At 37.5% G+C, this 19,144-nt stretch overlaps 1 protein-coding gene and 1 non-coding gene across 2 annotated transcripts in view; both read right to left on the bottom strand.

Moving 5' to 3' along the window:
* Positions 1 to 6,842: 6,842 nt before the first annotated feature.
* Positions 6,843 to 19,144, bottom strand: part of PLA2R1 (phospholipase A2 receptor 1) — a 126,505-nt gene continuing 114,203 nt past the window's right edge. The window contains 7 exon segments of the mRNA XM_069577407.1: positions 6,843 to 9,545; positions 9,547 to 9,752; positions 9,873 to 9,905; positions 12,684 to 12,860; positions 14,132 to 14,248; positions 15,120 to 15,260; positions 17,059 to 17,227. Coding sequence (XP_069433508.1) covers positions 9,459 to 9,545; positions 9,547 to 9,752; positions 9,873 to 9,905; positions 12,684 to 12,860; positions 14,132 to 14,248; positions 15,120 to 15,260; positions 17,059 to 17,227 — 930 coding nt within the window. The 3' untranslated portion in view covers positions 6,843 to 9,458.
* Positions 14,854 to 14,989, bottom strand: LOC138434899 (small nucleolar RNA SNORA21). The gene has a single exon (XR_011254957.1). It is a non-coding gene; the product is annotated as a small nucleolar RNA SNORA21 (small nucleolar RNA).

Genomic DNA, 19,144 nt, shown 5'->3' with positions numbered 1-19,144 from the left:
GAGTCATAACATGTGTTAATTATTTAGCTCATATAGCACATGATATAAGATAGATTTTTAAACTGAAATTGTTTACGGAAGTAAATCTTAATGCCATGGTGTGATCAGCAATGCAGATGTACCCACCCCTTCCATTCCACCCCAGTAATAACTAGGAATAACTATAACCAAGTTGGCTTTAAATGGATTTAGCCATAGTATAAAGGTAATAATGTATGCCATTCTTGAGACTGTCTTTTTTTCTTGAGGATTCAGAAGTTAAGTATGTGTAAATTAAGTACGTCTTTTCTTTATTATTGGTCAAAAACTAAAAAGCTTTCTTTCTAACTCAAGAAGATATAAAAGAAATCTCTTTTATTTAAACTTTTCTGTTTAACGGGCATTACTCAGGAATCAAGATTGCCGGGAGAAATATCAATAACCTCAGATATGCAGATGACACCACCCTTATGGCAGAAAGTGAAGAGGAACTAAAAAGCCTCTTGATGAAAGTGAAAGAGGAGAGTGAAAAAGTTGGCCTAAAGCTCAACATTCAGAAAATGAAGATCATGGCATCCGGTCCCATCACTTCATGGGAAATAGATGGAGAAACAGTGGAAACAGTGTCAGACTTTATTTTGGGGGGCTCCAAAATCACTGCAGATGGTGATTGCAGCCATGAAATTAAAAGACGCTTACTCCTTGGAAGAAAAGTTATGACCAACCTAGATAACATATTCAAAAGCAGAGACATTACTTTGCTGACTAAGGTCTGTCTAGTCAAGGCTATGGTTTTTCCTGTGGTCATGTATGGATGTGAGACTTGGACTGTGAAGAAGGCTGAGCGCCGAAGAATTGATGCGTTTGAACTGTGGTGTTGGAGAAGACTCTTGAGAGTGCCTTGGACTGCAAGGAGATCCAACCAGTCCATTCTGAAGGAGATCAGCCCTGGGTGTTCTTTGGAAGGAATGATGCTAAAGCTGAAACTCCAGTACTTTGGCCACCTCATGCGAAGAGTTGACTCATTGGAAAAGACTCTGGTGCTGGGAGGGATTGGGGGCAGGAGGAGAAGGGGACGACCCAGGATGAGACGGCTGGATGGCATCACTGACTCGATGGATGTGAGTCTGAGTAAACTCCGGGAGTTGGTGATGGACAGGGAGGCCTGGCGTGCTGCGGTTCATGGGGTTGCAGAGTCAGACACAACTGAGCGGCTGAACTGAACTGAACTGAACTCTTTCTGTTAAGTTTCTTTCTTTACCCAACAGAATTCATCAGTGCCCTTTTTTTCTGATTCTTTTCTTTCTGTTAATATTTGTGTCACATTATATTACATTTATTATGTACATATTCTTCTTCCCCAAGACCTCGTGCACTTCATCACGGGTTTTATTTGTATTACCAGTTCTAGAACCTAGAACCCTCTCTGGGGGCGCATTGTTGTTGTTCAGTTGCTAAGTCGTGTCTGACTCCTTGTGACCCCATGAACTACTGCACGCCAGGCTTCCCTGTCCTTCACTATCTCCCACAGTTTGCTCAAACTCATGTCCATTGAATCAGTGATACTATCCAGCCATCTCATCCTCTGCTGCCCCCTTCTCCTCCTGCCCTCAATCTTTCCCAGCATCAGGGTCTTTTCCAATGAGTTGGTTCTTTGTCTGCTGGGGCACAATAGTCTCTCAATAAATGTTTCAGGCTTCTCTGATAGAGAGACATTTCTTCTTCTTCTTCTTCTTTACCAGGCTCGACTAGTAAAGAATCTGCCTGCAATACAGGAGACCCTGGTTCGATTCCTGGGTCAGGAAGATCTGCTGGAGAAGGGATAGGCTACCCACTCCAGTATTCTTGGGCTTTCCTTGTGGCTCAGCTGGTAAAGAATCCACCTGCAATGCGGGACACCTGGGTTCAATCCCTGGGTTGGGACAATCCCCTGGAGAAGGGAAAGGCTACCCACTCCAGTATTCTGGCCTGGAGAATTACATGGACTGTATAGTCCATGGGTTCGCAAAGAGTCGAACACGACTGAGTGACTTTCACATGGTTCACATGGTTCCAAATAGAAGTGGTTATCAATACACTGAAGTGCTTCTCATGTATATTATAATGCTTGTAAGACTTGCTAAAGGATGTTAGACTTTGCTTCTAGATAATTCTTTTCTAAATCAGGGGTCAGCAGACCTCTCCTGTAAAGGGTGAGAGGTAAATACCAAAGGATTCCAGGCCTTTCAGTGTATGTTGCAGCCACTCAACTCTGCTGCCCTAGCCTGGAAGCAATCATACACAGTGAGTGAATGAATGAGGATCGCTGTGTTCCCGTAATTTTATTTACAGAAACAGGCAGAAGGCTGAAATTCACCCTGCCAGTTGCTATTCTACATCGTTGTTTTGAGGGGTGGAAGAAAATGGAATAAAGATTCCAACCACGTATAGTAATAATCGTTGCAAAGTTTCATATAAATGGTGATAAGAATTTTGATGGAATGTAACATTTTGAAATGTTTCTCAATGTGAGGAAACTAAGCAAGTTTTATTTTTCCCCTTCTGTACTTTGTCTACCATGAAGAGTAAGCCATGAGGTTGTAATGGATAAACAGGAGTGAGAGAACTGGAAATGCTGATAAGACACTAGAGAAGTGAAATAAAAAGAGCACAGAAGGCAGAAAGCTGACACCAAGATATATGTTGGCCTCAATTCTGTGGACGAGCTATTAGACAGATTGAAGAAAAATTAGGCTTTGCTTGGTTCTTATTTGGGGCAGGAGAAGAGAGTGTCATATAACAATGGTCCTCAAATATTTTTGCTCACATACTCCTAAAAGAATTTTGGAAAAAAAATCCCTCCCTACATTTCTAATTTGACATTAAAAATTTTTTATAATTAGGATGCAATTTTCATCTTATTATAATGACATTTAAAAGTAAAAACATCATGTCATCCTTTCAACACATCCAGTGGAATATAATATCATAGCCTATTTTTAACTTTTTATTTTGAAATAACTTTAGATTTATAGAAAATTTCTAGCACAATGCAGTACCAGCATAGTTCAGAGAATTTCTATACACCATTCACTCAGCTTCTAATGGTATATATATACTGCTAACTACAAATTTTATTATAATTTCACGTTTTTCCACAATACCCATTTTCTGTTTCAGGATCCAATTCAGGATTTTACCTTGCATTTAGTTGTCATGGCTCCTTATTCTCCTCCAATCTGCGACATTTCCTCAATCGTTCCTTATCTTTCATGACCTGGACACTTTTGAAGTCATCAGTTACTTTGTGTAATGCTTGTCAGTTTGAATTTGTCTGATGTTTTTTATTGTTAAGTCAGGATTACTCATTATTTGGGTAGACACCAAAAAAGTCATGTGCCCTTCTTAGGGCATGATGCTAGAGGATACCAGATGCTGCTGTGGCTCATTACTGCTTATCTTAACCCTGAGGTTTCTCTTATAAAGTTAGTACTTTCCAGGTATAATGGAAGTGGAATTCCAGTTATAATTAACCGGAATTAATAGAATTCCAGTTATAATTTATGACCATTTTGGAGGCAATATATTAAGGCTATGAAAATTTCCTGTTTCTTCTTAAATGTTCACCCACGAATTTTGGAACCCACTAGCGGATCTTGCTGTAACAATTATTACTGTTGTGTTTTCCTAATGGTAATTTTTGTCTCTCTCATTCTTTCTACATTTTTAATTGGAATTCTTCTGTAGAAAAGAACTGCTGCTTCTCCTTGATTTACTTACTTATTTATTTACATTAATATGAACTCATAGATATTCTATGCTTAAAATCCAATGCTATTATTATTTTGTTACTCAGTGTTTCAATTTTGACCATTGGGAGCTCCTTCAGTTTGGTCCTGTGTCCTTTGGACATGATCTCATCTTTTTGTGAGCATTTCCTTACTTTCTGGCATTACAAGATATACCAGTTTCATCTTGTATTTTTCCTGCCCCAGACCTGAAACCAATCACTTCACCAAGAAGCCCTAATTCTTTTGATTGGTAATACCATAACAGTTTGAATTCTATCATAGTCTATTTAAAAATAGAAATACAAACTTTTAGCAGTCAAAGATTCTTGTTTCTTTCTCTGTTTAGTCTTGTATTTCCATTCCAATCCCCCTATGAATTTTATCCTAATGTAATATATTTTTATTCTTGAAACTATTTTATTAATTTCCTTGTCATATTTGCCTACAATAAAAAGATAAGTTAAAATTATTTTTTTTAAATTTCCCTGTGAACATAGGCTGTGTTAAAATTTTCTTCTGTATTGAGTTGCCATTACAATTACTATTATTACAATTATTATCTGACAGATATGAATATATTACAGTGGTTGATAAATAATTAGTATATATAAAAATAAAATGTTATATTTCATCTCTTAATGAAATGGATGTACCATAGATGAAATTAATTAATATTAATTAAAAATTGCTAGCATGAATCAAGATTCAGCCTGAATTCTATTCTCCCCAGCTCCTTTCTTTTGTAGCTATATGTGCTGAGAAAGCTGGCAGAGGTTGTTGGTGCTCACTATTGTCCATTATCCTCTCCTTCCTGAGCACACTGGGAGACCTCCCAGACTTCCCTGCAGTTACATTGGACCCTGTGACTAATTCTGGCCAATGGTACATGAGAAGATGTGCCATGTTGTGCTTCTAGACCCAGAAACTTCAGAGTTCTCTACTCCTTTTTAAAATGACTATCAGTTATGCCTATTACTCTTTCACTTATGGGCACCTTGTTTTGCCTGGCATACAAAGGTTGGGAAAAATAAAATATTGCTAATTTTATCATACTTTGGTCAATACTACTTTTCTATTAAATGTCTTTATTTTATACATGCTTTAATCTAAACACTTGATTTGCATGTATAGTTCATCCAATTTAATGAAAATTTTCATCATAAAACCTAATTGGTAAAGCCAATCTTTATTGTCAAATAAGCCAAATAAGACAATGTTCAAAAAAATTATGATTTCATTTTTCAGTTCAAATAAGCATGATAATACTCTTCCCCAAAGCTCAGTTAGAAATCTAAGATAAATAAAACACAGAGCCTTGCCATGAGCTTATAAAGTGACACTTCAGGGTCTTATCAACAGTTGCACTGTCTTTACTTTGCTTTTATGAGATATTCTCTCCAGATACAGTCTTTCATAATAGACAGGGGCTGGATGAGATAAAGTCTCAAAGGAAGGTAGTTATCACTCCTGCTGTTTATATATATGTATATGAAATGCATATTAATTTAGACTATCCCAACATGGGCAAAATAACCCATTTCTAATTTATCACTTCATCCTAACAGAAAAATGTATGAAAAGAGGGAAAGACATGAGAATATATGTAGGTTAAGAATTCCTTTATTAAAAGAAATTTCAGTGACATCATTATTTTGAAATTTTTTTCTGTCTTTGGTCCATGGAGGACTTTACCAAGATAAGGCATCATCATCATATTTTGAGTAAAAGCCATGTCTTTTTTTTTTTTCGAGGTAGAGATAGACATTTCTGCTAAAAGAGATGGGAAAGAAGAACTAGCATGACACCTTGATCTCAGGCAAGTAACTTCTAAGAAAGAATATATTTAAAGGTTAAAGAATCTGGAAACTGAGCTCCCCAGCAATATCCCTGCCCCTGTATCCCTTGGAAGTCTTTATGTACCCATAGGGTACATGTTCTCAAGTTAAAGACTGTTAATATGGAGAATGTATTTCAATAGCCCATGGAAACTACATAATTACTCAAGGAGATCTTTAGCTTCTGTGAGGCAGAGGAAAGGGACCTCTGAGGCAACCAAAGCTTTTGGAGATAGAGGTCCTACTACGGATATTTAGGAGGAGCCTGGACCCATGAATAACTGAATAGAGCAAAGTTGGTGTGGATGAGAAATAAACCTTTGTTGTACTAAGTCAATGAGATTTGGGGATTGTTTGCTATAGTATTAAGCCTCCTGACTAAGAGAGTAGCTGATGACACTACTGCAGATGTGACATGGCTTTATTGTCTAGAATTGTAATATCCAGGTAGGGAATTGAATGGGAATCACAGACAATTCTCTAGGGAGAGGCAGTGCCAGGGAAAGCCAGGATGGGGCCAAATCAAGAGGCTAGACTACACGTTATACCAAATACAGACTCCATAAAGATGCCAGCAGGACTCCCAGTCAGTTATCACCTACTCCTACTCCCCTCTCCGTGCCACAAGGACACAAGTGAAGGTGAATGTCACTCAGTTGTGTCCGACGCTTTGTGACCCTTTGGACTATACAGTCCATGGAATTCTCCAGGCTAGAATACTGGAATGGGTAGCTTTTCCCTTCTCCAGGGACTCTTCCCAACCCAGGGATTGAACCCAGATGTCCCACACTGCAGGAAGATTCTTTACCAACTGAGCTATAAGGGAAGTCCAAGAATACTGGAGTGGGTAGCCTATCCCTTCTCCAGTGGATCTTGCTGACCCAGGAATTGAACCGGGGTCTCTTGCATTGCAGGCGGATTGTTTACCAGCTGAGCTATCAGGGAAGCCCCCACTGCAAGGACACAATGAGTTTCATATATCCAATCACCATTTTGAGAAGGGAATGTCAACTCTAGAAGACTGAATGTTTATCTAATGAGACCAGGTAATGCACCCTTGATAGGAAGTGGAAATTTCAATAGAAGAAACATTTAAACTGAGACAGTTGAAATTGGAAGAACCCAAGATATCTTCAGTTGGAAAGATCTTTAAAATTTCCCATCACTTAGAGCTATAGAAAATAATTGACTCTTTTTGGAGGGGGCATATTAATTATCCAGTCCCATCACTTCATGGCAAATAGATGGGGAAACAATGGAAACAGTGACAGACTTTATTTTGGGGGGCTCCAAAATCACTGCAGATGGTGATTGCAGCTATGAAATTAAAAGATGCTTGCTCCTTGGAAGATAAGCTAAGACCAACCTAGACAGCATATTAAAAAGCAGAGACATTACTTAGTGAACAAAGGTCCATCTTGTCAAAGGTATGGTTTTTCCAGTAGTCATGTATGGATGTGAGAGTTGGACCATAAAGAAAGCTGAGCACTGAAGAATTGATGCTTTTGAACTGTGGTGTTGGAGAAGACTCTTGAGAGTCCCTTGGACTGCAAGGAGATCCAACCAGTCCATCCTAAAGGAGATCAGTCCTGAATATTCATTGGAAGTACCGATGACGAAGCTGAAGCTCCAATACTTTGGCCACCTGATGCGAAGAACTGACTCACTGGAAAAGACCCGGATGCTGGGACAGATTGAAGGCAGGAGGAGAAGGGGATGACAGAGGATGAGATGGTTGGATGGCATGACTGACTCATTGGACGTGAGTTTGAGCAAGTTCCAGGAGTTGGTGATGGACAGGGAAGCCTGGCGGGCTGCAGTCCATGCGGTCACAGTGTTGGAGATGACTGAGCGACTGAACTGAACTGAGTTTGTGACCCTGCTATTTTGTTTCTTTTCTTGTATAGCTATGAAGTCTAGCTCAGATTAAAAATAGTTGTGGAAGAAAGTTTTTTAAAGTGCACATATATGAATAAAGCAGATTATCTCAGTACTTATTTCTGTACTTTCATTAATGGTAAGTAGTGTGCGACCTGTCCATGGGGATGTGGTTTAATACTAAATATCAAAGTACAGAGCACTGATGCACAGTACAGTTTTTTCCTGCAAAATCACTTTACTAATGACATACTTTGTCAGATTTTTATGTGTGACTGACTATTCGCTTCAATATACCTTGACTGGAAGGATAGTTGATTAGCAGTTTTTAGCAAGACAACTGACAAGAACAGAACTTTAATTTCACTTGACAGATTATTAAATTGGGCTAAACATCTGGTTAGTCCAGGCCAGTTCTTTTTTTGAGTCATAAACATGCAACTGCCACATAATGTAATATCTTTAAAAAAAGTCCCTGAACAAGCAAAATTATGGAAGTAGATTGTCTCAGCATGTAATGGCACAGCAGTAGCAAACAGCTGCTTTTGGACTCTGTATGAATGTTTCAGGCCACAAAGACTTCATTCTTAGGACACATGCTTCAAATTGTGTTTCTAATGATGACAGTTTCCCATGTAGAGGCTTATTCCTACTTTCTCTTAGCTTCATCTTGTGGCTGTTTTCCACCAGTTTTGAGGCAGCTGGTTGTTAATAATGAAAACGCACACTCTAGGGAGACTCTCCCAGTTTCTCTCTATCGTAGGCCCTTACTTAGTCTTCATACCCACCTGCTATTTTATTCTGTTTCTTGACTGCTTTACTGTTGGTTTTCCTTCATTAGAAACTAAGTGCTTACCCCAGTACCTCCAGTTTCTAAAATGGCTCTTGGTTCTTAACAGGCACTTGATAAACATTTGTGTAATGAGTAAAGTTTTGAATATTGATTATGAAGTCTTTTTTGTTTATAAGAAATGAATGAAGGAAGACCAAGCCTGTGATTTTTAATTTATGGATTAGTATCATGCTTTTATTTTTTACTGACCACACTAACTAGTCCAATGCAAATGGAGGTGGTTCCCCCAAACCATCATTTACTACATAAACTCTATACAGCAAAGGTATCTAGATTACTCTGGAGAGTAATTTTTTATTACTTCTCATCACATCCTCTAGTCTCATTCTAATGAAACTGTAATTCAGATCTTTAACTTTTCCCCCTTAAATTCAAGTTGCATTTTATATCTTTTGGTTGTTAGGAGTGATATATACTTTATATCTTTAGTCTTAAATAAAGCTTATAAATTTTAAAAGTATTAAGATCTCAATATATTCCTTTGAGCTTATCTATACGGTTTTTTTAAAAACTAACTTTGTTATCATTTAGTAATTGATGATTTTAGGTCACATTGCATGGCTGCTTGTGAAAGTGTGCTACTAAAAGATTTTTACTATTTAAAGAAAGGTTATTTTTCTTTTCCTTTAGTTTGAGAAGACAGGACTAATAAAAATGAATGTCACCCTAAATATTAGTATAGAGTCCAGAACCTGTGAGTATTAAGCTGAGATATTAGTGTTTTGCAAACCCTGCTGTTAAACTGACTGAATAAAAACCAAACAAGAATCCTCTCAGAAGCTTTTTCTCTTTCTTCTACGAGTGGAGGACTTTAAAATTTGTTTTGCTTCCTGTCCCCCTCTCTTTTCATGGAATGAGTATTGGTAAACATCTGAATAGATATCAAATCAGCTTAAAAATTCCCCAGAATTTTTGGTAAAAGCATATTAATGCAAAAACCATTATTCATGTTAGTTTGAGGGGTCTCATTTGGGAGTTTCTTTTAATAGTTCTTGTTTTCTGAATAATAAGCACTGTAAAATTTCCCCTTTTAAGAATAGACCACAGTTTGAGGAAATAAATAAATGAACACCTATCTGATTTGGTTACAATTCAAAACCAGTAATCATTTTAAGAATAATGAAGATGGTGACACGCTTCACATTATAGTGGCATCTGGTCTGTAAAGGAAAATACTCTTCTTTGCTCATTCTCACCGCCGTGACGTTCTCTCACTTCATTATTATTGGTCATTCTTCTCAAGATCAGAAATGAGAATATTTTCTTCTAAATGCACTGTACTAAAGTTGGTTGAAGGATAGTAAGGATTTCTAAGCTGAGCAAGTCTGCTGAAGATAATGTTCCTGCGCTTGTGCATGCAGAAAGAAAGTGTGGAAATTGCCAGAATCACTATCAGTGTCAGTGCTACTGTAAGAGGTATAATGCTGTGACTTGGTCCTGCAAGGAGATGAAGAAAGAAAACTTCAGTGACACTGAAGTCAGATGGTTACTTTCACATGTTGCTTTCTATTTTATTTCTATGAAAAATCAAAATGTTCTCTACTGCTCCAAACCTACCTTTTCCTGGATGCTTCTTTACTGTGTGAATATCTAAAATCAAATATAAAGATATTGAGATGAAATTTTCCTTTTAATTCAGCAAAGTTATGTCATTACTTCAAAAAATGATGGCCCATGGATCAAATCTGAGCACATGTTTTTATAAGTAATGTTTGATTAGAACTCAGCCATCTTTCTGTCATCTTTGGCGGTTTTTTTTTGCTACAGTTGAAGTGTGACAGAGACCATATGGCTCCTATATCCTGAAATATTTACTATTTAATCCTTTACAAGAAAAATTTGCTGACCCCTGATTTATTTAATCATCAATATTAGTGCTCACAAAGACATATACTGCCTTTTTTAAGCTGAAGAATCCTCATTCAGTCTCAGCACTGTGCTGCAATAAAAATATGAGTAAAATATAGTCCCTGCCTACAAGGAACTCAGTTTTGTTGGGATCTGATGTGGAGCTGGTCCAGTGATGATAACCTCCCTGGCTTTTTGCAGATTTAAAAAATGAGTACCTTCTCATGTCTCAATAATCTGGGGAAATGAGTAATAGCTCTTCCATTCAAAAAGTTTGAGGGTTCCTGTTTGAGGATCTTCTACTGAAAGAATATATCTTTTCCAAGTAGACTCTATATCAGAATTTGAACTCTGCTATTTTTGATCTAGGCAAAGATCCAGAGAATTATACAGGGAATGACCCAGAGAAAGAGCAGTAAAGGACTTGTCAGTGGAGGACTACTTGGTGCACTACTTAAGACCCATGAAGAAATGTCAACATTGTTACCAGTAACAAAAACACACTTATATATATATGTATAAAATCTTGATTTTGCAATTTAAAAACAATACTGTATGATTTTACATAATATTATTGAAAATGTAGTATTGTGTATAGAAAAGTTATGGCCAACCTAGATAGCACATTCAAAAGCAGAGATATTACTTTGCCAACTAAGGTCCATCTAGTCAAGGCTATGGTTTTTCCAGTGGTCACGTATGAATGTGAGAGTTGAACTGTGAAGAAGGCTGAGCGCCGAAAAACTGATGCTTTTGAACTGTGGTGTTGGAGAAGACTCTTGAGAGTGCCTTGGACTGCAAGGAGATCCAACCAGTCCATTCTGAAGGAGATCAACCCTGGGATTTCTTTGGAAGGAATGACGCTAAAGCTGAAACTCCAGTACTTTGGCCACCTCATATGAAGAGTTGACTCATTGGAAAAGACTCTGATGCTGGGAGGGATTGGGGGCAGGAGGAGAAGGGGACGACCGAGGATGAGATGGCTGGATGGCATCACTGACTCGATGGACATAAGTCTGAGTGAACTCCGGGAGTTGGTGATGGACAGGGAGGCCTGGCGTGCTGCAATTCACGGGGTCGCAAAGAGTCGGACACAACTGAGCGACTGAACTGAACTGAACTGAAGGATACTTTTCAAAGAAAGACTGATGAATGGGTATTCATTCTCAGGATGGAGGCAGTGGGCAGGTGTAGAAGGGACACATGGAGTCAGAAAATTTGGGTACTCCTCCCTGTGGCCTCAGTTTGGACAAGTACTTTTCTCATTTGTAACATGGAAATGTTGTATCTGTTTCACTGCCTTGAAAACTTGCCATGAAGGATGAAAGAGGTGTCCTGTGTAGTACAGGAAACCTTAAAGATTTGAACAGACATGAGGTGTTTCCAATTTGTTCTTGGTAGCTGAATGCTAGTGGTTGCTTGGGCACACTATTAGATTAGCTATATTTTCCACACAGAGCCGATACCCACACTTTTGGAACCTCAAACTTTGGTTCCTATACCTACCAGTTTTTGCTTTTTCATTGCCAATATCTAATCAGTCACTAAAGACTGATGATTCTCTTTTCCATTTCCTCCCTCCATTTTTGTTCTAGTTCTAGGGCTCAAATTACAACCATCTCCCTTATATCCACTGTAGGTATCGACAGAGTACTTAGGGGTTCCGCGTGTCCTTCACCATGAAGTTCAGCTCTTTAACCCAGCACTCCCTGTGGATGGAACCTACAGAAATATGCTTTTACCCCCATCACCACCTAATGTGGACTAGCCTTAAGTTCATTCTCTATTTCTGCCTTTCGTCTTACTGAAACGTTTCTCCAGTATTCTTTCCCTTCTCTATTCTCTTTATCTTTTACTATTCGAAAGCCTCATCCCCTCTCTAAAGTCTTCTTCAGGAGCCCAGACCACATCAATCCCCTGTTCTTTATAATACTGGCATCTGGAAACTGTTGTGAATATTATAAACATCTTCCACTGTCAATAATCCTTACTGTCTTAGAAATCTGTATCATTTGCAACTGACTAGAATTTTCTGGCTTATATTTCTAAATTTTTATCACCACAAAGATGAAGTTAAAATATGATTTATAATATACTATGCCTTGCAGTAGAAAAACACATCTACTTATCCACAGTAAGGATACCTAGGCCTGAATTATATTTCCTGTGACCAAAAATGATACTTTAAAATTCCGAGTTGCAGTTGCCAGAATGAGAGTTGCTTGTTTACGTTTCCAGCTCTATTTGCTTGAGGTAAAACTGCTTTTTTGCCCATTAATATAATAGTCAGATGACACAAGAAAGTCATAGTCTTTGAGTTGATTTATAATGATTTTTCTCTGCATATGAGAGAAAGCTCGTATGTTCTGTAAATTATTTGATGTAAAACAAGACAATAATGTCAGAATCTGTTTGAATACTCGCTGAATACCTGAATTTTAAAAGTTTTAAGTATAAAGAGGTGGGTCAGCTTTAGTCAGGGTGGAATCAAATGAGGATTTACCTTTTAACTTTACCTACCTGCTTCCATTTTACATATAAATCCCTTTTTGTCTTGACACGAGGATAATTGCCACACTCCTTCAGGAATCTTCAGGGCAACACACAGATGGGGTTTGAAGTGGTCCACCTCTGGCTTCCGAATACCCCAGTTTGATTGATCTGTGGGAGTTCCATCAAACCACTTTATGGTTTCATCTGTGGAAAAAAACGCTAACTTATTATGAATTACGTGCCTGGTTATCAAACATACTAAGTGTTGAATAAACCATAGAAAGCAGCCCCTAAATTTAATGAGACTCTCCTTATCTGAAGCATTCAATTCAGTAGGTGCAATCATGAGCTCATCATCAAGAGGTAGGTGTTAGTAAAGTTGTCTTGTGAACAACTCTCTTTATGGTAGATACGAGGTTCTAATGTAGTTCATTTGAGATATCATGTTTCTTAATATAACAGTTTGAATTTTAAAAGTTCTTTATCATTATAACCAACTTAAAGAAATCATTTGAAGTCCTAACATCTATATCATTACAAAAGAGCTCACTTTTTAAAAGAATTTTACAGTGAGCTTCTTTAAAAAAGCAAGCCAGTGGTGTACCAAAGGGTGAAGATGCTGGTAGAATCTATCTGTGTGTAAGTGATAAGGAGGTGCCTTGTATGAAAAGGATTTAGAACAAGCAGTATAACTAAGCGTACGTCTGTCAGCTTTTTTATTATCACCCTGTGCTAGAAGTTTTAAGCAATATCTGTGATTGAAATACTTTTCTTTCCCAGTGCGGACCCATCCTCCACCTTGGTATACCCCTGTGACAAGTTCTCCATTCCAGTTTAAAGTAATTTTCCTTACAAGTACTTTCTTTGTTTAATTTATTTATTTTTAAGGATTATTGCTTTACAATGTTGTGTTTGTTTCTGTCATATATCAACGTGAATCAGCCACAGGTATACATACGTCCCCTTTCTTCTGATACAAGTACTTTCAATAACCATCAATAACATAAAGAAAAAAAATCATACTCTCATCTAATTACAAACTCTGGCTTTTATGAGTAGCAAATAACAATTCTATTAGCACTGTTTATCACTGGGACGTTTCCATAACTCTATTGTGCTCTTATATGACATTTGGGAACCCAGGATATTTTAAAGTAAATATGGCTTTGATGTCTTATGACTAAGTCTGTGAACACAAAGTTCCAGTCAAACATCTTCATAATGTGAGATTAAGTATAAAATAAACTTGTTGTTTGTTTTCATTTTTGGTTTTCTGGGATTATTTCAGAGACCAAGAGGGTATAAAAAAAGGTTAGCAACGCTGTCTTTGGAAGAAATGGCTTTAGGATTTATGATATTTTTTCACAGCAAATGGGCCCAAGGAGAGCTTTCTGGTTTGCAGATGTCATTTGCATCAGCCTTGACCGCTGTGTATTTATTTATGCCCTCTCCTCTTTTCTACCCATGTTACTTACTGTCACCATCAAACTGAGCATTCAGCCAAATCATCTGGACTGAAGAACGGAAAGCTAAAAGCTCTTCTAGAAGAAAAGAGTTTTCAGCTTCATCTTTGATTGTTAAAAGATTAGAGCCTATAAAAGAGACAAGTAGCAAATGAATAAGTATTTGTGTATATATGTAAATATAATTAAAATAATTCATAAACCTCAGCCTTTGACACATTTAATCAATGGTAGAGCACTCCCTCAAACACCATACACAAAAGTAAACTCAAAATGTTTTAAAGACTTGAAGGTAAGATGTAACACCACTAAACTGCTAGAGGAAAGCATAAGCAAAATATTTTCTGACATAAATCATAGCAGTATTTTCTTAGGTCAGACTCCTAAAGCAAAAGAGAAAAACGCTGTATACCAGAAACTAACACATTGTAAATCAACTATACTTCAATTTAAAAAAAGCTCAGGTTTTGAAAAGTGAAAATTTCCATTGTAAATAAGTAATTTTTGATTAAAAATTTAAAGGTAATATGACATATTAGAAGATGCAAACTGGTACTTAAAGCATAGAATGTTAATTTGGGAGAACAGTTAAGATTCATATTCAGATACATTCAAAGGAAACACTTTCTTAGGAATGTGCAGTATCCTGAGACATCACCTTGGGTTTTTCATTGTATTCTGGACATATTAGCTGTAAATTCAATAATATTTACTTTTTCAATTTTTTTTTCCCACCTTGTCACACCACCGATTGAAGCAAAACAACACAACATGCTGCCACTTCACCCAAAAGCGGTGTTTTCACTCTGCCCTTTCTTGACAGCTCAGCGGGTCATTAGCAAAAGGCCCACTGAGTGCTTTTAAAAGAGGGTACTATTTCAATTATTTTTGTTTTGCTCCTAAAGTCACTGAATTATCAGACAAATGAAGAAATGACATTGTTTACTGAAATGTCAAGAAGGAACACATTGAAAGCATTTTACCACCACAAAAGAATTACCTTTTTTTTTGCAAAATTCATGAGCAGCCTCAAAACTTGTACTGTCTAGGACTGTAGAAAAACTGTAGCAATTACTTTTGAATTTTATCCAGGGAATTGATGCTTCTGAGCACAACTCTAGGTGTCCAGACAATCTTGTTTCTATGAACAAAATCAGTTATGATTTCAGGGTGGTAACTGGGTTCATTTATTGAGATAAACATTGTATTACACTCTATGAAAGACCAAGATAAATATATGTAATGAGATTTTCATGATAATACTCTGAAAGAGTGGGTTTAATGTAAATGATCACAAAACTGAAATGGCTTATAGCATGTCTGACAGAAATAATCTTTACCTATACATAACAGGGTATATTAATGCATAGCTTCATAGGCTTAGTTTGGGTGCTATCTTTCATATTTACAATTAGGATTGGGAAAATGATTGGAAAAACTGGGGAATGAGATTCATAGAAATACTAGCAGCTGAATGAAGTTGACAGAAAGGCACTTCAAATGAACAAAATGTGTCCCATTCAGTGGTGAAGATTTAGTAAATCCTTACCTGCTAGTTAACTTATGAGAGAAAATAAATCTCAATAAAGTATCATAACATAGCACAACACATCATAATATAACATCATAACAAAGTAACATGTCATATCATAACATATCATATCATGATATAACATGACATAACATAACACCACATATAACTAAGTGGAATTTGGGATGGGCTTAGCTTCAGAGGGCAAGCATGAGAGTCAGACACATCCACGCTGAGATCCTAGGTGTGTGGCTGTGGGTATGTTACCATCTTCCCCACACTCCCACACACATAAAAGAGAGTTAACAATAACATCCTTCTTACAACTTAAGAAGTTTAGGTGGGCTAGTGTCTAACAACTTAAGCACTCAGTAAATGCAGTGTTATTGAGAAAAGAAGGATAATTTTACAGTGTTTTAGAAGGAGAATTGGCTTTCCCAATATATGTGACTATCATTTACATTTTTGTCCTGAATTGTTTTGATCTGAAGTTATGTAATATGTGTGCTATTTGACTTACAGCATCCAGAGTATAAGTAAATACATGCACACTTACTAAATGAGAGATTTAAAAAGAAACCAGTTAGTGTTAAGGAACTCTCTTTTTATATGCCAAAGCAATCAAAAGAAAAGGGCCCTGATTTAATGGGATAGATATGACATCAGAGATCAAGGAAACTTGGCTTCTACTCCAAGAAGTAGTTGTTAGACATCTATGAGATCTTCAGGAAGCTATCTAATGCTCTGAGTTTAAGTTTAATTTTTAAAGCTCACCTGGTTGGACAAGGTGACTTTTAAGTGTAATGAGATTTATTGTCATTATTACTATGTTTTATATTTGCATATAAGTATGAATATTATTACTATGATGATGATGGTTCTAGCATCTTATTAGTCTTGGACTTAAACAAGTCCTCAGTATTCAAGATCCTCCACACCCGCTCCTAATCCATGGTTCTAGCTTGATTTCTTACTTCTCTCACCATAAACCTGCCATGCAGGAAAATCCCAACACCAGCTTTACTTATACATGTCCAATCCTTTCTTCCTTCCATGTGTGCCCAGGCCTTTCTGCTCAGAGTGCCTTGCCATGCCCCAGAGTTTCCTGATTTCACCCATTCATCAAGACCAATCTCCAAAGTCATGTCCTTCAAGAAACCTTATTACTTTTCCCCAAGTGAATCTAATGTGTCCACTTTCTTGCTAACCCCCACAACGCTTGCTATGGTTCTTGTATCATTTGGTAGCCTGCCTCCTGTAACAGTTATTTGTCTGTATATCACCTACCAGACCAAATCCTTCTTGAAGGCAGAGAATCTTTCTACTTTCCCTCAAAGCTCCTGCTTAGCACAGTGCCTTGCATAGTACAGGTTCACAGCACATATTTCTTGAGTTGAATAGAACCTACTAGTGGGCACTTGACAAATGGCTCCTTGCAGATACGACTCGCAGGCTGTGCTACTCCAGCGTCCATGGGCGTCAGCAAAAACACAGTCGCCAAGGAAGGATGATTCATCATCTTTCCAAAAAGTGAAGGAGGATTTGGTACCATCTGACCAGTAAAAATTAAGACCGTTCTGTGGAGAGAAATTGGACCATCATTTCCTTGCTGTGAATGCTGGTGGCGTCGGCCAGTGCTGTCTGAGCAGCCCTCAATTCACACATGGATTTTTATTTCCACTTCTAGACATATTTTAGGAAGCCTAGGACAGCTTGTGAGTATGGCCTGACAAAAAGGACTCTCTGACACAAGCAGTATCTTTTTTAGTTTTGGGGAATCCTTGGTTCCTGTCCATCAAATTTCCCAGTAAGCAGTCAGAGTGAAGCTGTTCTATATCTTGTTTTTTATTATTGTTTAGTCGCTAAGTTGTGTCCAACTCTTTTGTGACCCCATGGACTGTAGCCCGCCAGGCTCCTCTGTCCACAAGATTTCCCAGGCAAGAATACTGAAGCGGGTTGCCATTTCCTTCTTTAGGGGATCTTCCCAACCCAGGGATCAAACACGTGTCTCTTGAATTGGCAGGTGAATTCTCTACCACTGAGCTACCAGGGAAGCCCATCTCATTCTTTACACCAAAATAAATTTAAGATTGAGCCACAGGTTCAGTCCCTGGGTCAGGAAGATCCCCTGGAGAAGGAAACAACAACCCACTCTGGTATTCTTATACAGGAAATCCCATGGACAGAGGAGCCTGGCGGGCCATAGTCCATGGGCTTGTGAAAGAGTCAGATATGACTTAGCAGCTAAACAACAACAGCATCTACAGGTTCCTACATGTAGTTGAAAACATAAAAGTGCCAAAGAAAACTTGGCTAAATAGTTTATGCTCTTAACATGGGAAAAATCTTTCCATGTCTGATAAAATAATCCAGAGACCATAAAGCAAAATTGCCTACAGAAAGTTAACACATTCTGTAATACAAAAATACGATAAGGAAAACAACAACAACAACAATAAATGCAACAAACAGCCATGAAACACCATCCTTTCAGCTATCCTACTGGCAAGGATTAAAATTTTGACATACCCAGTGTTGACAAGGATGTGAAAAACTAGATGTTATCATATACTGTTGTTAGCATGTAAATTGTCACAAACTTTTGGAGGGCAATTTGGCACCATTGCTTGTTAAAATTTAAAGTGTACTTCACTTCTGGGGATTTACCCTACTTGTACAAGGATATTTTTTGTGCCTTGTTTGGAACTGTGAGAACTGGGAAGAACCCAAAAGTCCATTCACAGGAGAATGGTTCAATAAATTGTGGCATATCAGTATATGCTGCTGTCTCAAAGACTGTATCAGACTTTTATGAGCTGACACAGAAAGCTGTACAACCTATATTAATAAAAAGGCAAGGTTAAGGACAGTATATATATAGTATAAGCTCACTTATATTTAAAAAAGAGTATACCTTTTAATATATTACATATATATATGCATACACAGAAAATTTGTAAATGACATACAAGAAACTGTTTACAGTGATTGACTTTGAGGAGTGGAACTAGAGGTCAGGATTGAATAGGTTTACTTTTCATTATTTGAGTAACCACTTTCATTTAAAAAATATTATTTTCCAAACCATATCACTAGAGGGGAAAAATAACATACATTTTAAATTACAAGTAGTACTGAATTAATTAATGACCAAATTTCTAGGCAGGAGGCATGATTCATTTTTCTTGGGGATTCTTTAATTGCAGCAAATTACCCGAATTCAGGTGTTTGAGTTCAGGATGTATTCTCGTGCACATATGAGGCAGTATCCTAAAATTTCTCAGACATCTTCAGAGAACCTTAGAAGGGTATTAATTTCCAGAAATTAGGCAAGTAGTTATTTCCTCTAAAAAGGGACACCTTTATTTTGTAGTCATATGCTGCTCATAAGGTTGGTCAATAGTTATTGTATGCTCATAGTATTAGCTGCTCAGTCATGTCCAACACTTTGTGACCCCATGGACTATAGCCTGCCAGGCTGCTCTGTCTATGGA

The sequence above is a fragment of the Ovis canadensis genome, chromosome 2, assembly GCF_042477335.2.
Source record: "Ovis canadensis isolate MfBH-ARS-UI-01 breed Bighorn chromosome 2, ARS-UI_OviCan_v2, whole genome shotgun sequence".
NCBI classification, from domain to species: Eukaryota; Metazoa; Chordata; class Mammalia; order Artiodactyla; family Bovidae; genus Ovis; species Ovis canadensis.
Note: the sequence above shows the minus strand (reverse complement) of the source record. Positions and strands in the feature narration are given on the sequence as shown.